Source organism: Ciona intestinalis, chromosome 2 (genome assembly GCF_000224145.3).
Source record: "Ciona intestinalis chromosome 2, KH, whole genome shotgun sequence".
NCBI classification, from domain to species: Eukaryota; Metazoa; Chordata; class Ascidiacea; order Phlebobranchia; family Cionidae; genus Ciona; species Ciona intestinalis.
This window is the reverse complement of record NC_020167.2, coordinates 1098840-1120366: the sequence shown is the minus strand read 5'-3', so window position 1 is coordinate 1120366 and position 21527 is coordinate 1098840. Positions and strand designations below refer to the sequence as shown.

The 21527-nt window shown below is 31.9% G+C and overlaps 2 protein-coding genes across 2 annotated transcripts in view; both read left to right on the top strand.

Moving 5' to 3' along the window:
* The first annotated feature begins 1157 nt into the window (after positions 1-1157).
* LOC100182805 (probable ATP-dependent RNA helicase ddx6) lies at positions 1158-3692 on the top strand. Its single transcript, XM_002123271.3, has one exon. It carries the CDS (start codon positions 1277-1279, stop codon positions 2660-2662), a length of 1386 nt encoding a protein of 461 aa, XP_002123307.1. The 5' UTR covers positions 1158-1276; the 3' UTR covers positions 2663-3692.
* LOC100182751 overlaps positions 3690-21527 on the top strand; it is a 19331-nt gene continuing 1493 nt past the window's right edge. Inside the window, exons 1-29 of the mRNA XM_026840823.1 lie at positions 3690-3778; positions 5344-5500; positions 6103-6220; positions 6548-6708; positions 7311-7422; positions 7893-8020; positions 8298-8394; positions 8997-9155; positions 9677-9777; positions 10246-10441; positions 10937-11143; positions 11414-11632; positions 11883-12054; positions 12518-12678; positions 13555-13684; positions 14152-14270; positions 14732-14864; positions 15148-15305; positions 15864-16089; positions 16285-16357; positions 16880-16985; positions 17313-17601; positions 18106-18316; positions 18949-19027; positions 19449-19611; positions 19805-19951; positions 20337-20497; positions 20983-21073; positions 21407-21527. Coding sequence (XP_026696624.1) covers positions 3742-3778; positions 5344-5500; positions 6103-6220; positions 6548-6708; positions 7311-7422; positions 7893-8020; positions 8298-8394; positions 8997-9155; positions 9677-9777; positions 10246-10441; positions 10937-11143; positions 11414-11632; positions 11883-12054; positions 12518-12678; positions 13555-13684; positions 14152-14270; positions 14732-14864; positions 15148-15305; positions 15864-16089; positions 16285-16357; positions 16880-16985; positions 17313-17601; positions 18106-18316; positions 18949-19027; positions 19449-19611; positions 19805-19951; positions 20337-20497; positions 20983-21073; positions 21407-21527 — 4232 coding nt within the window. The 5' untranslated portion in view covers positions 3690-3741. The remainder of the gene's footprint in view (positions 3779-5343; positions 5501-6102; positions 6221-6547; positions 6709-7310; positions 7423-7892; positions 8021-8297; positions 8395-8996; positions 9156-9676; positions 9778-10245; positions 10442-10936; positions 11144-11413; positions 11633-11882; positions 12055-12517; positions 12679-13554; positions 13685-14151; positions 14271-14731; positions 14865-15147; positions 15306-15863; positions 16090-16284; positions 16358-16879; positions 16986-17312; positions 17602-18105; positions 18317-18948; positions 19028-19448; positions 19612-19804; positions 19952-20336; positions 20498-20982; positions 21074-21406) is intronic.

The window sequence follows — 21527 nt, the reverse complement described above, 5'->3', positions numbered from 1 at the left end:
CCACGGCGCCGGACAAACTGTGTAGATTCAGGCTAAATGTGTTATTTAGCTCACCTAATACTGCAAGATCAGCAACTGGTATATTATGCAGAGAAGCCATTGCACACGCTACCACCGTACCTAATCTTAAATGGTCATGAATGTTGTTCATGTCAGTAGTAGGCTAACGGCCAAAAGTGGTATCTTGCCAATGACTAACTGTAAAGAAAATATAATTCGTGTACATTTTTCTGATTTTTGTTTAAAAGTATGTGACTCAGTTGTGAAATCCATTTCAAGAAATTTGGGATCGTACAAGCTTGATTTATACTATGTCTGTGAGTATGTGCTTTCCAACCTGCCATATAACTACTTTGCATTGAACGCACATCGTTGTTCTCGTAATTACTTTTGTCGTGGTATATAAAGAATAACTATTTAGGGTTCAAGATGCAGCGATTTAGGAGTGCTTAGCAATCAGTATATTTTATCTGTTTATCATAAATATCTGTGGGGTGTTGTTTTCAAAAGGGTATTTTCTTTTGGGGTATGAAAAATAATAGGTTTCTGCATAAACTGAAATGTTATTCATCATCCATATACAAATACAGTAGAACGGTTGGAGAATCCTTTACTGGTAACCGGTACAAATTTTGTCCTCAAATAGTTCCTTAGTGTTGACTGAAAAAATCGTGGCAGCAAATGCACCATTCGTTTGTCCCAGTCTGCCGAGTATGGAAGTTCCTGACGAAATCTCGCGCGTGCTATCATCGAAAATCGGCGTGCAAACCACGTACATTTCCAAGCAACAATAGGAAATCCTACTTAATTTAATCAGTATTTTTTTCATTGTTTAATTAATTGCCGTGCGTGAGACAAATTATGCCCTGCATAACAAAAAGTTTGTCAAAAAATCGCTCGTGCACCTGCCATACTCTGCAGACTGGCTTTCGTCTGTGTGTGTGACTGTAATGTGTATAATGTGTGCACACGCACATAATGTTTAACAACTGTGTTGTGTCGATCCCTTTAATTAGTGCATGTCCACTATGTCCACAATATTCGCTATGTCCACTATGTAGTGAATATTGTGGACATGCACTAATTAAAGGGACCCGTGTTGTGTCAGTTAAAAAAATGTAAAGTTCAAAATCTAACTGTGAAAATTCTCCAGATTATATAATACATGTTAAGCCAATAAAGCTGTTATAGTGATAAAATATTCAAGAAAACACTTTCGTCTTTGGTTAGTTTACCTACTGTTTTGAATACGTTTCAAGTGATTGGAAAATCGCCCATGGCTAACATAGCACATTCAAGCCATAACAATAACTCAGTTTTGAACCAAGGCAAACTTGGTGGCCCCAGAAGTGGCCCAATAAACTCTAAGTCCATGTCAAAGGAAAAGTCGGTGCACTCCGGACAAGTTGGTGAAGGGGAGGATTGGAAAGCAAATCTGAACAGACCTCCGGTCGACAACCGCCAGAAAACCACTGATGTTACCTCAACAAAAGGTGTAGAATTTGAAGACTTCTGTCTGAAGCGTGAACTCTTGATGGGCATATTTGAAAAAGGTTGGGAGAAGCCTTCCCCGATACAAGAAGAAAGCATTCCAATTGCTCTGTCTGGAAGAGATGTGTTGGCAAGAGCAAAAAATGGAACCGGAAAATCTGGCGCGTACCTTATTCCCATGCTGGGTCGCTGTGATTTAAATAAAGATCACATTCAAGCATTGGTTCTTGTTCCTACACGAGAACTTGCCTTGCAAACATCTCAAATTGCCATTGAATTAAGCAGGCACATGGGAGCCCTGAATGTTATGGTGACAACTGGTGGAACGAATCTTCGTGATGACATCATGAGATTAGAAAACAGCGTTCATATTATCGTCGCAACACCAGGCCGTATATTAGATTTGATTAACAAACGCATTGCCAAAGTAGATCATTGCAACATGATTGTACTGGATGAAGCAGACAAACTTCTGTCCCAAGATTTTAAACAAATGATGGATAACATTGTCACACAACTCCCTGTAAGCCGACAAATTCTTCTTTTCTCTGCTACCTTCCCCATTACCGTCAAAGATTTTATGCTGAAGCACATGAAGAAACCCTACGAGATAAACCTCATGGAAGAACTCACACTGAAAGGGGTGTCCCAGTTTTACGCCTATGTTGAGGAAAAGAAGAAAGTGCATTGTCTCAACACACTGTTCTCAAAGCTGCAGATCAACCAATCAATTATTTTCTGCAACTCAACACATAGAGTCGAGCTTCTTGCGAAAAAGATAACAGAGCTCGGTTACTCCTGCTTCTACATTCATGCACGAATGAAACAAGAGTACAGAAACCGTGTCTTCCATGATTTTCGGCAGGGCATGTGCCGAAACCTCGTATGCAGCGACTTGTTCACTCGTGGCATCGACATTCAAGCAGTGAACGTCGTCATCAACTTTGACTTTCCAAAAATGCCCGAGACTTACCTGCATCGTATCGGACGCTCGGGAAGATATGGCCATCTTGGTTTGGCCATCAACCTCATCACATACGATGACCGTTTCAGCTTAGCGAGAATTGAGGAAGAACTGAAGACAGATATCAAGCCAATCCCACCTGTGATCGACAAATCACTTTACGTTGCCGAATTTTCCAAGGAAGAGAATGATGAAAGTGGAAAGTAATTGACAAGTCTTGAGAAATATGTTACGATGTACAATTCATACGATAACTCAAGAGACGTTTCTATTGATGAAACTGTTATGATAAGATCATCAATTTTCCTTAAACTACTAAAGCATGGGGGAGGAAGCTTCAAGCTTGGCGCAACTACCACCATGTTTCGTCATTTCAAATTATTTTTGCGTGCCACTGAAATGAGTTGCTCGGCATGGTTTATAAATTTATCATTGTAGTAGCGTAATAGTCTGGGTATGTTGCTTATTGTCTGTGTCAACTTGGCGCGAAATAAATGTTCTACTTGTCTACTATTAAGCGCCATATTATATTATTCCTGGCAAATGGTAAATCTTTTTTAAAGCTATTGTCTCCCAGAAACAGTAAAAGCTGAATTTGAAATGTTTTTTTTATTTTGTTTATTTTTGGGGGGTTATATTGGGTATTTCCCATTCTATTTCTACCTACAATGTAACATTTGCAGTGGTTTGTTGCATTGTATATACTTTAGCTGTTATTTTAAGATCCAAGTCACATGAAAACTCTTTAAAGCATTACCATTTATGGTATCTAATATCTATGCTTAAATATAGAGAAGTTAATGTGTTCCTGTAGCAACAGCAAACTGCTGTCTTTTTTCCTTTTTTAACACTTCATAGTACGCATATTTACGCATGGTCACATAGTTTCTTTATGGCAATGGAAAAATGTCAACATAGTACCTGTGGTTTATCTATTCATACTAAACTTAAACAATTCACTCTTAACTCCTACATTATTCCTATTAATCATGGTTTAAAATTCTGTTCCAACTTGTAACTGTGTTTATCTATGTTTTACTGTGTTGTGTAAATCGCAAACTTAATCGGCCTGTTTGGTGAATGTGTACCATGGGCAGCACTGATGGTAGAACAGTGCTTTTAATTTTGTTTCACTTGTACACAAAAGAACGTGCACTGATCCAAAAATGCTGGTTAAGTTTGCAACATAAATTTGGCGATAATTCATAAAATTCATTTGAACAATTAAATTTTTAGATAAGATTGTTGGTGTTGTTGTCAAATATTAGGTAGGTTTCAAATAGATCATGGCACCTGGAACTCAAGCTATCAGCATTACGCCAAGTATGTGGTTTTAATTTACATTTGTCTACATTACATTTTCTTTCATTGTGTGGTTGCTAAGAATATCAGTCTTTTATGGTAGTAGAATGGTTGTTTTGCACAAAATCAATTTTAAAACTGAACAAAATTTGTTATATATATATTATACATATATATGTATAGCTTTCAACAGATTCATTTTTGTTAAAATTGTCTCACTTACATCAGAAAATTATAGAAGTGTATAGCCTATACTCTGGAATTTAAATTGTATATGAATATAAGCTGTTGTTTATAAGATTCATTAAAATGAATTTTGTTCAGTTTTGATAAAAGGTTCAACAATCAAACCCAAAGTATTTACACTGCGATGTTATGTAGGATAACAATTTGCAAGAGAGATACTGACGCATGTAACGGCTAAACTTTGATGCACATGTATATTAAATAACGACTCGCGTGGGCATAAACTACGACGCACATAAAGGCTAATTTAGAACGCATGTGAAGGATAAATGGGACATGTGTTACTTTGCACAAATACTAAATAGTATATAAATAATATATCTGTGTTTTATTGGCGAATTTTTACCTTTAGCAATTATCATTCCGTAAATTGTAAATATTAGGCGATAATATCAATGAAACGATATATATAGGTTGATCTTTAGTATGATGTCTATGATCTATTTCTTTAATTAATAAAATCACCACTAGTAAAGAAATACAAACACATTCCGTTAAATTGTTTTAATATATTGGTCTCTTTTCTGCTAATTTGTTCATAAAAGAAACTATTCCAACTGTTTATAATTACAAAAAGTAGGTTATTCATGATTCTAGTCTTCACACTTTAACAAAGTTAAATACATATAACAGTTGGGGTCTTTTAGTTTTATTCAAATTTTATTCCTATACAATTATAATGATGTGGCTTGGTCCATACAATTTCTGTTTGACATTTGCTCTCTTTTATTGCTTTGTTGTTCTGTTCAAGTCTGACTCAAATTATCTGAGACCTAAAAATAGTTGTTTGACAAGTCTGATCTCGTTATGACCAAGTATTGACAGAAACCTTCAATGTCATTTATTATTTAAAACTTGTTTTTCAAAAAAAACAAGATGATGGTTTGTCAAAAATAAATTATTAGCGAGTAATTTATACTCCCTATCAACAAAATCGGCTGCTTTTAGCCATCTGTTTGTTTAGGTGGGGTCCTGTCCTGCGATTAATTTTTGTTTATAGATTAACATTTTTCTTTAGTTTCAGTTATTAAAATCAAAATACAGAAATTTTTAAACACACTAATTTTTCTAGGTATTAAAATGCTTGATACAAAATTGACTATCCTGTATAATTCATGATAATGCACCAAAGAATCTACTTTACATAGTGTTCAAGTAACTACTCCTACATCTGCCATACCAAATAGCAAAAATGTGACAATCATTTTATCAAATATTCAATGTCTTTCCGGAATAAAAATTCATTTGTGTTTATTAAATCAAAAACATGTTATTACTTTTGCATCTAAATAAACATTTTCATTCATGGATAATGTTTTCAAATTTGATTTCCTTCTCAGGTTCATTTTTCCTGCTTAATTCAAACAAAGTTGATGTCAAGAAAAAAGTAAAGCTAGCAAAATATATATGGGTTTCCAGCTTTGTGAATTTACCTCACAAAGAACAATCTTTACTTGGCTGGCTGACATCAAGTATAACTCAACTTAAATGTAACAGGTGGAGAAATATAGAATTGCCATTTACATTGCACTATAAATATTTTTTTTTCTGTATTGTATCTTTAGTTTTGTTAGAATCCGTAGATTTACAAATTAAAGAATTTTTTTTAAAGTTTTTTTTTACTAAAATAGTTTCTGTCCTGTTCGTGAAAATTTATGCAAAAATCCAGCCACTATAAGAACCACAGTTAGTGTAATAATGATGGCAGGATTGTTAAAAGAAATGGGGATCAAGAATGACACAGTAAGCTTTATGCACAAACACTGTCCATGTTTGTACATTGATGCCCTCTTACAAATTATAGTAATCCACTTAAATATTTTATGAAAATCACCACGAAAATCCATCTAGGGATTTTCAAACTTTTGCGCTACTGTTGTGCTTTAATTAGCTTTTATGAAACTTTGGCCCAGTGTTTTTCCCAAATTCTGGTTATGTTGTTTTAACACAACGTTGGAGTAATTCGTTTTTTTGTATTAATAATTGTATATATTATATATACTTTATAGTTTTAATAAAATAGCAAGTATAGTAAGCTGGTACTGCACATACTTTATTTTAGCCTGTGTTCCATGTTTTTAATTGAACTTTACTTACAGTGGCAGTGATGCCAGATGTTTGTGGTCAACACTGGCGGAAGTTTTATCAAGCAAACAATTGGATGCCTGCATTAAAGATGGTTCGTCTAACCTTGTTATTGGACCATCATTCACTAAGGTAAAATAATATTTTTATGAGATAGTGATGTAATTTTTTTATTAAAACTGTAATTTATAACATATTTATTAGAGCTGGCTTTTGTCTAATGACCTGTTTCCATTTAGTACTTATCACTTCTATTATTTTGGTTGGTAGGCCTAATAATAGAAATCAAATTATTGATATAAATAGTTCATGTTTAAACAAGTTAAATATTATTACAGTTCTTTTAGTGTGTTTTGATTTAGATTTAACGTATTATAAATTAAAGGGCCTGTAAAAACTTATTCAGTAATCTTAGTATAAAATCATTCTATATACAAAACATTTTTATCATGTTTATAGACGTTTGTGCGAGCACTTGAACAGCAAGATAATATTGAAATTTTATTTGACTTGCTTACTGTGGGAATGTGTTTGTTGCGTTTGAAGTTATTCAGCGTGGAAACTTCAAAACTAGAATTATTCTTCGACTATATTTCTGCACTTGTTTCAATTCATAACAGGTATTATGAAAGTTTAATTATAAATAATTCTAGTTTGTATTATCCCCTTGTGTAAGTTACTGAGGGGAGCAAAGTTGTTTTTAGTTTAGTGCTGGGTAATGTAGGACTATCATTTGAAATTACTTTACAATATTCGAATTAATACAAAATTTTTAAAACGAAAGTGTTTAATTATTCGGCATATTGTTTCTCACAACATTTTTTTCACATATTGTGACCTTAATGTGGGCACAAATAGTTTTGTTCATTGTTCCAGAAAGAAAAAGAGATTTGTTTCCATAATTGCAACCAGGACCATGCTGTGCTAGAAATATTCAACTTAATAAATTACTTTTTTTACCTTTCTCTCTCACAGATTGTACAGCATATTGCAATTCAAACATTAAACATATATTATCTCATCACATGTTTCCAGCTTAGTCTAAAAGGTTATTACACCTCACTAATAGTTTTAGTTTGTTTTTAATAGAATTTTATGGACCATAGCAGGAAAAGGTATATTTTAACTAAAATTGTGTTAATCTTAGTACGTGCCTGTTCATTAGAGCTATGTTCTCTTGTTTCATGTATACTGCTATCCACTTTTTGCCTTTGAATTATAGATTACATGATAATAAAGAACATTCTGATGTAAGAAAGAAAGTTGGTTTGTTATTGCAAGATGTCCTCAAGCAATTATTAAATCACTTGTCAAAGGCAACTGTTGTTGAAAAGGTAATAAATTTTGTTTTAATAAATATGTTTTCTATTATTTAAATGCTAGTGAAACAATAATAGTAATAACTACTGTTTGTTTATTGTTTCGGTTATCTGAGTAACCTTATGTTCTTAAGAAGTTGAATTAAATTTGAAACCCAAACTTTTATTACATGCTTCGCGGAGATTGTATGTGATGAAGAAGATACATACAAATAAACCAATCTATTGTGTGTCTGACTCTGAACACCCAAACATTAAAATAAAAATTCTTTTTTTTTTCTTTTTTTTTCGTCATTTTGCATTCCCTAATTTTTTTTTTTGTAATCAACGAGACAAATAAAAGTGTTTTATCATTATACTAATTTCCCACCTAAGATGTTGTGCAGGTTTTTGTTTATTAGTTAAAAAAAGCTCAATAACAAACCGCAAATAACGTCAAAAATGATTTTTACATAATTTTTTTTTTCCATCTATATATATTGCAGGGGATGATGTATTTCATGAAAACTACTTTGCTTCGTTTGTTGAAAGTACGTGACACAATAAATGATGATGATTCAAGGGAACTAATTCTTCTCATAGATGATGTCATAAAGTCTTTCCTTGGCTCAAGGTAATACATGATTTTTATTGTTTTTTTTTGGTATACATGTTGACTTATTTGTTCAGTTTTTTGCTGTTTATCCTTATGTGGAACTGGCTGAGTTTCCTTCAGCAAACTTGTGAATGTCAACATAAGATCATATAGAATATCCTGGTTTAGAACTGGTGCACTTAATATTTTTTTAAACCTGATATTGTAAACCTTGGATTTTTTTATGTGGTATGTGCAAAATAAAGATTTGAATCGTTTTATAAAATTTTCCTTAAATTTCAAATATCTGCTTTAGAAAGATGACCAGCATGCAGAAAAAAGGAAAAAAGAATGAGAAGGCTGGAAACAAGCCTTGCTACAATACAATGCTTCAAGCATTGGTGCAGTGTAAGGTAAAAAAATACCTAAAATATTTAATAGGTATTACTTTAGGGATGTGCCGAATTCGTAAAAGCTCGGTCCTTCCAGTGATTTAAAGTAAGCCTGACATGAGCTAATGACGTCGTCAAGGATAAAGGCGTACGAAAATACTTTCCTGTTCAGTTCAATCAAAATCCTACAGAAATGTGGTTTACAGTTTAACAGAAAAGTGTTATAAAATGTAGAATTCATCTGAAAAACTTATTCAAAATCTTTTTTTTATTAAAATTTTTACACTAGGTTTTATTATTTAAAAAAAAAGTTTCTGGATTTTCCCCAAAAATTGGATACATCACAAACAACTTACAAGTGGAATTGTGCAATTCTTTGTCGTAACTTTCGGATTGCATAATCCCAACCTGTAATATGTATATACAATATATAATCCTAACCTAAGTTGTCATTGTTACATTACTTGTAATTTTATTGCTAATATAACAGAGATCGTAGGATATTGAGCAACATGTCACCTGTAAGTTGATGTTGGTTTATCAAATGATTTTTTAAAAGCATGGCAAGTTTAGCTAATTTATACAAAGAATATTGTATGTTATTGATGAATGCATTATTACAGAATCCCAAATGGTTGCTACATATATACAACTTGTACTTGGAAGCAAACTTAAAATCAAGTTCATCTGTTAAGTTTCAGTTTTTCACTGAATTTAAGTCAATGGTATGTGAGGACCTCACAACATTCGAACAGATGCAAACACTCTCAGTCTTGTTAAAGGTTTGTTCTTTTTTTGCTTGTTAACTTTTTTACACTGGATATGTTGTATCTCTTCCATTTTTTTAATATGCTACCATTTTTTGTTAAAGCTTTCTATTAATTAATTTTAGTAAAATAATTTGTTCTTTCTCGCCTGTCAAAAATTGTATATATATATATTTTATGTTTATGTATCTTGACTTACACTTATGTTGTGATGATGATGATGACCAAAATGTCGGGCATCAATAAAGCAATATTTCACAATTGCACATTTCTGTAATTAAATATTCACAAGCGAAAGTGTAATGCATTCAGAAGGCTGTTGTGAACAGTAATTTTTACTCTTATGTACTATATAATCAAAAAACCTAATGCCTTCTGTAGCGAATTTTTTTCACCTCGTACGATTAACCCTGTACAGTTTGGTGTGGGTTACAAATTGTAATCAATGTAGCAATCCTACTTTGATCGAGCATTACGAAACATTATTAACGTTTTTGAATTACATTTCCCAATGAACATTTTAATATTTTAATCAGATTAACCACACAAATGGATTACATCTTTCATTTGAAGCCAACGAGGTTCAACATCAGTTTTATGGAGGAATGTTGGATGATTTGGTTGGGAGCAACGTTAAGTAAGTTATGTCGGCATGATATTTCAATGCTGTATGCAAGTAAAGTAGGTTTACTTTATTAAAGGAAATAAATAATTCCATACACTTGGTGTAGACTGCCAGAGGCATTTTTCTTTAATAAATTATGGGTATTTTATATATTTTTTATAAATAATTTTGTGTAATATTAGTGTAAATGACTTTTATTTTTCTCTTACCCCCTTCTTTGTTGTTGTTCCTGTGTTTCGTAAGAGTATTTTTTGCTATTATAATAAAAGAGAAGATAAAATTTATTTAAACAATTTACTGTGTTCAGTTATTGATCATACGTTGGTTTCAGTCAGCTAAAATGTGTTTTTTTCCAATAAAAGAATAACATTAATTAATACAGATTAAAAGAAAAAGCTGCAATTTACTGTTTTCTTTTAGCTACCCATTTCTTTAATACTGCTCTTGAGAAATTATTGAAATTTATATTTTAATATTCAGTTTCAGTGAACATTGGTGTTCTTGCATTGTCACTCTTATGAAAATAAACCAAGCAGCAGTGTTGCCACGAGTGAAAGAAATTTTGTTGAAATTGTTTCGTTGCATTGTGTTGAAAGATCAAGATGTGTCTTCTTCTGCGTCGTGGGTATGCCAAGTTTTTCAAACAATTACAACAGTTTATGTTGAAATTCGAAAGGTAATTTTTATTTTGTTCTGAAATGTGGAAAAACTATTGCATGTTTTATCTATTCATAACAATAAAAAACATTAAGCTTTTATTAATTAAACATATTTTAGTATTTGAATGAATGTAACTTACCTTCTCCTCGCATCGCTGTAAAATGACACAGTGTTTTGTTTCATACACTTCGTTTAACTTTACGACATCGTAGCAGTGAAGAACGAAGTTGAACCCATTACCCCTGGGTTAAAGGCAGGCACCCCAACCACTTTGCCACGGCGCCGGTCTGTTTTAATCATTTCAAAACACATTAAAGTTTCTAAAAATACAAGGTGCAAGTTGGTTTTGGTTTAAATTAAAACAAAATAAAATAAAAAACACCCATTTTTTCAAATCACTATTCATAATAATTTTTTCCTAATCTGCTGTGCAAACTTTTACTAAGCGTATAAGGGCAAATTTTAGTTTTAGTAATTAGGTATTTTTATTTTATCGAAATTCACATTTCAGCCACTGGAATTATTGGAAATATTTGCATCGGTGATTGATGAAGCTAGCACTGATTGTTGTAATGCAAATAATTTGTTAAACATGGCAAACTATTTTTCATCATCGTTTGCAACGGAATGTGTTGGGAAAAGTTCTGATTTGAACGTAGTGGTTATGTGGGAATTCATTGAAACAAGGATGGTGTTGGTTTCCAACAACATTGTTGAGGTATGTCATTTTAATGATGAATGTAAAAAATAACACTAATATATAGTAGGGGGGATGGGATACCTTAGCACATATTATTAATATCCAAATATTCTGTTTGTGTTTTAAATGATTAACAGCAGTCTATGTGAGCCATAAAGATACAGTTTTATAATTCATTGAATTTTCTTTGTTTACTACCAAATGGGACGAGAAAGCGGACTGAAAAGATGTTCCATCTTCCCCCACCCTATTATATATGCATGTTTATATATGACTAATCTCTCATAGGGTGCAGATAAGTCTTCCATTGTTGTACATGGCAGTGGTAAGAAGAAGAAGAAGCATACAAGTGATGATGCTGGTGTTAAAAGCAAGATTATCAAAACCACAAACGGCAATACTGATAAATATTATGATAACGATCAATCTCTACTTTCAATAAATTGTTTTGCAAGCATGCTCAGTGACACCTTAAAGAACATAAACTTTGTAAACATCAATGTACAGGTTGGTAGTTCAAAAACAAAAAATGAAAGTCTGTCATCCAGAGTAGCTTATGGCAGATGAAAAAATTGTGGTATAAACTTTTTACGAGTCAATTTGTTAAAAAGTCTCTTATGCCCGGTTTTCCTGACCTTGTATGTTCATTTATAAGATTTGTATTGTAAAAAATCCATCTATTTCACTTCAATTTTAAAAAATTTAGAATTCTTTTATATTGAGAAAACGATTCATTTTCACAAATTAATATTTTCAGACATCTCTGAACAAGAAAATTGCGGAAATGTTCAAAATTCAACAAGAATTGATTGAAAAATTGTTGAGACTTCTCTCACATACTCAATCTAGACTTCTGGTTCATGTCATAGTTAAGTTGTGTTCATTATATGAACAATGCTACACTATGCTCATGCACTACTCATTATCAGGTGTGGTTTGTATTAATATTTAAGTTTAACATATTATTAATATTAACCCTTTGTTTCTGGAATTTTTTTAAATGTCACTATAGGGGTATACTTGTAACATTGCGTAGAAGTTGTAAAAATACAGTTAATTTGCAAACTGCCCGTACAGATGAAGAATAGAAAATATAAAATGTAAGCACTTCAGCATCGAGATTGCTATTTTTAATCAAATATTCGTCTACACAAAACGCGACGAGTATGCCGCCAGCCCGCCATGATCAAAATCATTGTTGAAATGTGTTAAGAAAGTTAGCAGTGTCTTGAGCATAAGCCGCTTCATATTAAATGATAAACGGAAAAGCTATTCCAATCACTAACAAATTTCTCTCAAAATGATTCGCTGCTAAACTTTTTATCACAGGTCATATATTTAGGTTATGCAGGAAAAAATCATGTTACTTTAAAAATACCTTATTTTCTTCAGCGTTATTGCAACTAAAGAACCCTGCCGAGTATTGGAATGTAGTGAAATTAAACCTTCAATCTTGTCCCGATGAATGGTACGAGACTCATTACTTATGGTTGGAATGGACATGCTACCAAATAACAAGACTTGCATGGTGTATTGAGCACACATCGGTAGAGGTATCAATGTATGATCAGTAACTTTTAAACCAGACCGAACTGGGTGTAATTTGTTGTTAAAATCTAGGAAAAATCTGCACTTAATAAGTGTGATAAAGTAACTTATTATATTTGGGTTTAACAAACTAAAACGATGGATATCTACAAACATATAATAACAATATAATACATCATAATAAACCTAAAGTAAACGCTATACAACAAAAGTATACTGCAGTACCAACTAAACTAACTGGTGACTGTGCGACAACCGCACAACAAAAGCGTTAATTACTCGGCGCGGGCAGCAGGAATAAAAGCGCCGGAATGTTATCGAGGCGAGACGAGTTAGTGGTAAATTACTACCACAGCTTTGTTATCATGTGATTAACTTGCTAGCTTAGTTATGGACTCTGAGGTTTTTAAACTCTGTTTGCGACACACCAAATAAAATACTTGTTTCACAATTTTGTTTGACACATTTTTTTAATGAATTATCGTAAATTAGTAAAACTTTAACACAAATTTTATCTGTTCCGTCACATAGTTTAAAAAACATAGGTGTTAGGTACTAGGTGTTACTAGGACAGGTGTTACCTTTGATAATAAATTAAATTTAAAACAAGGATATTGCAAATGTTTAAATTGGCAACAACTAAAATTATGTGTCCGATGCCATGGCAAAGGGATTAGTGCACATGCCTCTAACCCATAGGTAATGGGTTCAAAGCTCGTCGCTGTTATTATATTGGGCGTATGTGTCTTTGGGCAAGACACTTAAAATGAAAAAATCCGGTCACGCAATGTAAAGCAAGTTACATTAATTCATAAAGGACTGACTATTTTAATTAGAAAATAAAATACAAAGAAAAGTTCAATGTTTTTGCTTTCTTGCAGTCTGAGTTGCATGAACACATGACTAGTATGAATGAATCCACTTCAATTTTGCTGCAAGTGGTGAAAGATTTAAAAACATATCAATTACCTCAATGTGATCAAGACAGTATATGTGTTATACGAAACAAAGGTATTTTTTCTATTGCTAGTTTTCACCACCAGTTTTACCATTGGATACAAAAACAAATCCTGTGCCAAAAATGTTTGAAATGATATATACAAATTTAATACAAATGTTAACTTGGATCTTGGGAAGTATTTCGTTCGTGTTTAGTTTTCAACATGTTTTGCAAATTATCTGGACTAGGGGTAATGGACTAACTGTGTCATAGGACCACGTCCTTACATATCTACTACTGCATTTATAAAATAATTTTCAATAAAAAGTCTTTTTTCGAGGTATCGCCAAAAGAAAATCTTTCGAATATATTGAACACAAGAATTGAAATCGTATATTCAAATCAATTACTGTACACCAATTATAAAATCTGACTTCAGTTCCCCTTTATTTTACAAACTAGCAACATACCACTATTTTATTGACTTATATATCTACATAGAACTAATTCTCTTAAAAACAAGCGTCATTTTTTTCAGTTGATTTACAACTGTCCACACTTCAACTGTTAAAAACACACATGCATGTTATCATCAAGCATTCTAATGCTGATGTTATAAAGAAAATTGGAGAAATCTTATTCAACTCATTTCCGCAGGTAAAGTATTTACAAAGTACAATAGCATGATACGTGTAGGATATACAAACAACTGTAGCATAAATTAGTTTATTTTACACATTATTTGGTTTTAATGTTCCACCAGTGTCTGTAATATAGTACAGTGGTGGAAGATGGGACACATTTCATTCTATTTTCTCATCCTATTTGATAGTAAACAAAGAACATTCAAAGAATTATTAAATTGTATGCTTATGACTCCCATAGAACGTTGTTAATTGTTAAAAACATGATTTGTGCTAAAGGTGTCCTATCTTAGTATGTAAATGTGAATGTAAATTTTGAGGAAGTGTAATATTCTCCCATTTTGTTGGTGCAAAAACTTAATACAACGGTTTGCCATTAAAACATATCTAGTTTGGATTTGGCTTTTGCTGAGTTTAATCTTTTCTTTATCTTCAAATCAATTGGGCAGTTTAAATATGGGCTAATATAAACAGGTAACATCAACTCCTGGTGACATACATAATGATAAATTAAAACAACTCAACGATCTACAAATCAATGAGAACAGAGATCTTCAAGTCATGGTGGTTGGCTGTGTGGTGCAAGACATGAAACAACATTTCCAGAGTAAGTGAAATACTGGTACTTACCGACAGTATATAGCTGATAGCTTCATGCCAATAAAATAAGAGAGTTAATGGCTAGGGACTTTTGCTTAGGAATTGTTATTTGGAAAGTGTTGGCATTATATTTTTTGTTTTGTTTTCTAAAATTACATATAAAAACTCTTCAATATTGCAAAACCGAAATATTTCCGAAATTGTCAAAATGACACAAACAATTTGCCAAACGTATAAAATTGTAAAATAAATTTTATTGAAATGATTATCACTATTCTTTTTTTCTACAGACACTGTTCAGTTGAAGGAATATGTTGAAGTATTAACTTATGTAGAAGAATATTTGAATGGAAAAGATTGTGATAAAGATCTTGTTTCTACTTCACTGAGTAATTTATTGAAAACACACAACGATAAAACCTCCACAAGAAAGAAATCATCGAAAAATGTAAATTGTTTTATTGTATGTTTGATTTTAATGTAACGCCAAACATAATGCTACAATGTATACTTGGTGTTAAATTAACCAACATGTTCATATTATACTTATATGTTGTTATACCACAGTCATATGTTGTGGGTATATGTATTCTTAGGCACGACACTTAACTGCATTCGCTCCAACCAATTGGTCACTGATGGGCTGTCCGAATTATCAGCTATAAATAAAAAACGAAGAAATCTCTCAACCCCCCAAAAAAATAAAAATCTTTACTTACAAAGTAACATACTTGGTAACTTGTAAGCTGGCAAAAGGTGTATGAAACAGAACACCGTTGGCATAACGACTGTCGTTTCTGACCACCTGGGATAAATCAAGTTACATTTTGTTGCCATCACGTGTGGTGTGCAATATGTCACATGTGTGGCTGTAATACCTAAAACAAATTCTATTCTTCCCTTTCAATACTGACACATTGTTCCTAGTTTAATTGTATTTTTAAAACACAAATTTCTGTTGGATTACCAGTTTAGAGCATCAATTACAACTTAAAATATGCTCTAGGTTTTACGCCCAACCGACTTGGAAATAATGGGAAAATTAATTGCAATTCTTGATCAGCTACCGTTGCAACATTCGCCCAACCACATGTTACTCTCGTACATGCTGCTAATACTTTGTGTTGTTGCGAGGTTAAACACAAAACACTCATCTGCTGAAGCCGTTGGTGCTGCTGCTCTTATTAAATCATATCAACAGAAATGCATTACAATGCTTGATACTGTTGTTTGTAAGTTTTCCAAAGAAAATATATTAAACTGGGATATTTATTTTTTTTATTTTTTTTTATTATGTAATATTAATTTTTATAGAAATGCATTACTCAGTTCCAGTTTTCAAAAAAAATGAAAAAGTGATTAATTTAATTTTTAACTTTACAAATACCTCTATTAACTACTAATGTTTGTAACTTACTTTGTTTCAGTATCTCTACCAAGCAAAGAACTTTCCATTCTCCCCACTTCAACACTTATTATATACATTACAAAGAGCATGAGGTAGTATTGGTTGCTATATCAATATTTTACCCATACTTATCTATATTGCAAACATTTTATTTTCCTTAAAAACTGTCTGTACATAAATTGCGCCAGCCTTTTATTTTTTACATTAATTATGTGACAAAGTAATTAAAAATATTCTCAAAAAAATAATCACTCACAAAGTAACATACATGATAACTGGTAAGCTGGCACGAGGTGTATGAAACAGAACACTCGTTCTTAACCACTGTCGTTTTCCGGTAGCGCACGGAAAAGTCAAAGATTCAAGTAGAGTGGTAATGACCTACATTTCTATTCGCCAATATCATAGTGAACTTCAAGGTCTTGACTGCCTTGTGTGCTTGTTTCTATGCGAACGAGGCTACGTACAGCAAAGTGAATGGTCATAGGTTTTAGACCAGATTTAACACATTAATTACTCTAAAATGTTTACATAGTCATATAGATACTTTATTTAAATTAGCCTTTTTCTGTTAGCCCAAAATATTTATACCTACATACTTGTTTTTTTTTCAGTAAAACCCCTGAGGCACACAGCTCTATGATTGGTGATAGATTAGTAACAACTTTGATCAAATCTACTTGTTATGAGAAGATTAAATTACAGACGTTGGTTCAGAAGGTAAGTCTATTTGTTGTGTGTAACTACAAATGTTTCAATATTTCAATAACTACAAATGTTTCAATAAAAACTATGTAAGAACCAACTAGCTTTATATGTTTAATTATTAATTTACAAATATACTGTGTACAGTACAGATGTAGTTCTATTTATATTTGTGGTAACTTTAAATCCAATGGTAAATTTCAGTAATTTTCCACAGTTCTATGTATTTTACTATTTAACACAGACAGTATAAAACAAAGTATAAAAACTGATTCAGTTTTTCAGTTACAACTTTTTCAAACAAACCTAACAACCTTTCTCAAAAATCTTACGTTCCAATAGTTATGCCGAACCATGCAAGAATCTCCAAATGCTGAATCCCTCCCACCACACCTGGTTCCCACCCTGCTATGCTCATCCTCGGTTATTCTCAAACACAAGAAAGTTTTCCATGAAGTGAATAAGTTTCTCAACCCTAACCCTACCCATGCTACTACATACAAATGGTGGAATCCTTATCTAAACTCAGATGCACCTCAGTTAAAATCTAAACCCACCAAAGCAGTTTTTACAACACAAAACAGCGTGCCTCTGGATAACATTGCTTCTCAACTGCAAAGTTTAATGACAGGTAAACTTTGTTCATCATCTCATTAATCTGCTATTGTTTCTACAATGCATAATAGATTTTTAAAGAGCCACCGCAACAATATTTGTTGAATAATGCAAGACAGTTTGCCACAGACTTAGAAACGGTCAAACTTGATTTTTGGGAACGGTCAAACTTTATTTTTGGAATAAATCGCCGTATTCTTTGCATATTAACTTTTTGGGTTCACTTTTATGAAGTGCTCTCTTGCCTCACTGCCTTTTTATCTATAAAAACAGTATGTTATGTTGGTTGCTTCACAATTAGCTGTTGACTTGCAGTAAGCATAGGAAATCAAAGAGAAAATAGTAACTTAACAATAAATTTGCTGGAAATCTTGACATAATGATATTTTCTACTGGTGTTTCTCGCTATCTCATTCATATAAACTTTAAACAAACTTGTAACATGTATTTTCACTTTTGTGCATTATTACGCTTTTAGTTACTGAAATGAAAAAGTCTAATATTACACTTTTTCCTGCAGTAATATCTAAACAAGCCTTGATTCAAAAATCCACCAACAATCTTCCCGACTTGTTACGTGGGTGTCTTATATCAAGTTTTGCTCTTGATGTTCATTTATTGAATGAAGAAACTTCTGCTGAAAATTATTTCAAAACTTGCTGTTTGTTTATCAAAGAAAGTGGATTGGATGGAAAAGTGAAAGAGTTCGTAAAAAATCTCGCAACAGAAAGGTACCATGTGTGTTGTATATGGATAATAATAATATAAAAATAATTTTTTGTCTCTGCGATTATGGTAGCAAAGATTTAGAAATATTTTAAACAAAAAGAAAAGATATAGCGTAAAAACAAAAACACGCTAACAGTTAAAAACATATTCACATTTAATTGGAAGAAAATAAAAATAGTTTAAAGTCAGCCTTGTAAACCTAAGTGATTTTACATAATACTTTTACAACATTAAATTTGTATGTGTCATGTGTATAGGTGTCACTGTCATTTTAAAATACTAGTTTAAAAATATGATGTTATCCAATTTTTATCGCATGTATTTTTTACCATGTTTATAAGTATTCTAGGGTATATTTATTTACAACTTGGTTAATTTTCGAAATTGTTTATTTATAACAAAAATAACAATGTGCAGTCTAGAGCTGTAGATTTCCCAATTTTTGTTTAACCGTTCAGTTTTAACCGTTTAACCGATACAAGTGTAATTCTAATAAAAGCCTTTTGTTTATAGCTTTTCTTTCGCAAATTTAATTGCAACTTCATAATAAACTATGCTTTGAATACACCGGTTAACCGGTTAAGCAGTAAGTTTTCCACAGCCCAATCACTAATTACCATCTTAAATAACGCAGCGATAATAAAACTGCGATGTCAAAAATGAAGTTGCTTGCATTATACACAGAACTGCAGGGTGCCATGTTTATCAATGAGGTATTTGGTGTTTTCTATCATAAATTTGTTCAACAAACTAATTGCCATGCTTACTATATTTGAGATCTAGTTCTTATTTTAAAGTCAATTTTTTTAGAATGCTATATTTTTAACTGAACTGATGAAATTAATTTGAGTGTCTGATTAGCCAGTGACTATCGTTTATCTAAAGCCGCAAAAATGAGAATTCTAACTTGACAAGCTTATGTATTATAATATATGTTTTAACTCATAATTTCTTTTTTGTTAATGTGCAAAAGCTATTAATGTTACTTAATGTACTATTTTTGTGCACCAACGCCTGTGTCTATGGCTTGAGAAGAATAGATCTTCCATCTTTGTATTTTCGTTCATGGCACACCACACCTCTGGGGTTTAGTTTTTGTAATTTTCCAAAAAACTTTCATAAAAACTGTTACAGGTTAAAGAAGTTGACCAACCTGCGTTGTGGAAATCTCAATTATCAAATTTAGTTCAAATTTATTCGTCACCTTGTGTTGCAAACAATGAAATGAACAATGTTTTATTGGATCGTGTAATATATTTGCATACTTTCAACCTACCTGATGTTTCTACTTATCAAGGTTAGTTTTGATCGTAAATTACTTAAAAGTCGATGATATATTTCAATTTCAGTTTTATTATATTTTTATTTCAGTTTTATTACAGAAATGTTTAAAATAGTAAAAAATTTATTAATTTGAAATTTTGTTTCTCGCTCATGAAAATATTTTACAGTGGTAATTATTTGTCATTAAACAACTACCTGTTTTTCAGAGTTTTTGGTTGAAAAAGTTGAAAAGATAAGACAAGGCAACTTAAATGAAGTTGGACCACTGCTGAGGTTCCTACAGTTTATTACTGCTTATTTTGAAACTAAAAAAAGTGAGATTGGAAACCTGCATTCCACTAAAGGAACAGATGGTAATATTTTTATATTTTGAAACTTACAGTGCCATTTTATTAAAGTCATGATATTGCAATTAAAGTGTAGCAAGCCTTTCTGTGGGATTAACCACAAATTACCAAATTTTGAAAAAAAACTGTTTTTGCATATATTTTCTATAACTTTTTGTGACAACCTGATATGTTTTAAAACAAACACATTTTTTGCAATTTAATCAAAATTAGATGCTTATTGTAATACAATCAACAGTAAAAAATGAAATATTTATATTTGATCAAGTCAATTGCATTCTGTTACATGTCACGCTATGCCACGAAATTGCTAATTTCATGTTGAATTTATGCTTTCACGAAAAAAATATTTTAAACCAAATTTTCTTACTTAATTTTGTTTCTGTCCCAGCTAATTCTGCCACAAGCCTCACATCAGATTCCTGTCAGATCAAATTTTTACGAGATGGTTTTGATGCTTGCGTTGATTTAGTTGAAAATATTTCAACATCGAACATCGAATTACTACCATTGGTGATTGTTACTTTTGCAAGGATTACAGCCCTTGGTCATGTAAGTAGGGACTTATGAATCGGTGGTATAAATGTAAGTTGCTTTATCCTCGTGCGGCCAGAAAATGACAGGCGCTATTAAGAGTGTTCTGTTTCATACACCTCATGCCAGCTTACGAGTTACCAACTATGTTAATTTTTGTAAGTGATTATTTTTTTGTTTATTTTTTCATGTATGGCTGATAATTTGGACAACCCATTAGTGACCACTGGGTTGGTAACATGTTTATCCTCGTGTAACGGGACAATGACAGTCATTAAAACATTACGGGTGTTCTAATTCACACACCCTGTGAGCTATATGGTTGTACCTTTGTGGGAAGTCGTATTACATGGCTTATACTAGTGTCGAATTAAAATATAAAGTATAACATATTCATTTATTTCTACGATACGTTAGCATATGAAATAAATTAAAACAACAAAGTGAAGGAAATTAACCCCAATGTTACTTATTAAAATAAATTTAAAACTGTTACTTTACAGAAAGTTATAAACCAAAGACAACTCTCTATCCTGTTTTCAACATTATCGAGAATCAAATTAATGAAAATTTCAAAAAAAGATGTTAGAACTGGTGGGTAAAATATGCTTGAAATTTTATGCAATATTTTTAAATTGTTTTTTCCATACACTGTAGTATACTTATAAACTGAAAATCAATTGACTGAAAATAGTGAGGTAAAGGTGCTGCTAGTCTGTAACAGGTGCTTTTTAAGTTATTTTGTTTATTTAATTGTGCCTGACTTAAATACGTTTATTTTAAATACTCGATATATCTTGTGTTTTTGTTTTGTCGCTATATTCTCTTTTGATTAAAATATTACTAAATCTTCGCTACTGTAATCAAATAGACAAATGAAGGTATTATTAGTATAAAAAATACTCTTTATATTTTTGCATTGCATAGATGTTGTGTATGGAGTTCAATACGTTGTAAGTTCAATACTAATGAATCACAAAGCTGCCATCAGTGGTCTTGTACCTTTAATATTAACTACAATTCAACATCTAATTCAATCGGCTCTGGA

Coding starts and splice junctions, on each gene's coding strand:
- LOC100182805 (XM_002123271.3), top strand. CDS start 1,277: ATGGCTAACATAGCACATTCAAGCCATAACAATAACTCAGTTTTGAAC.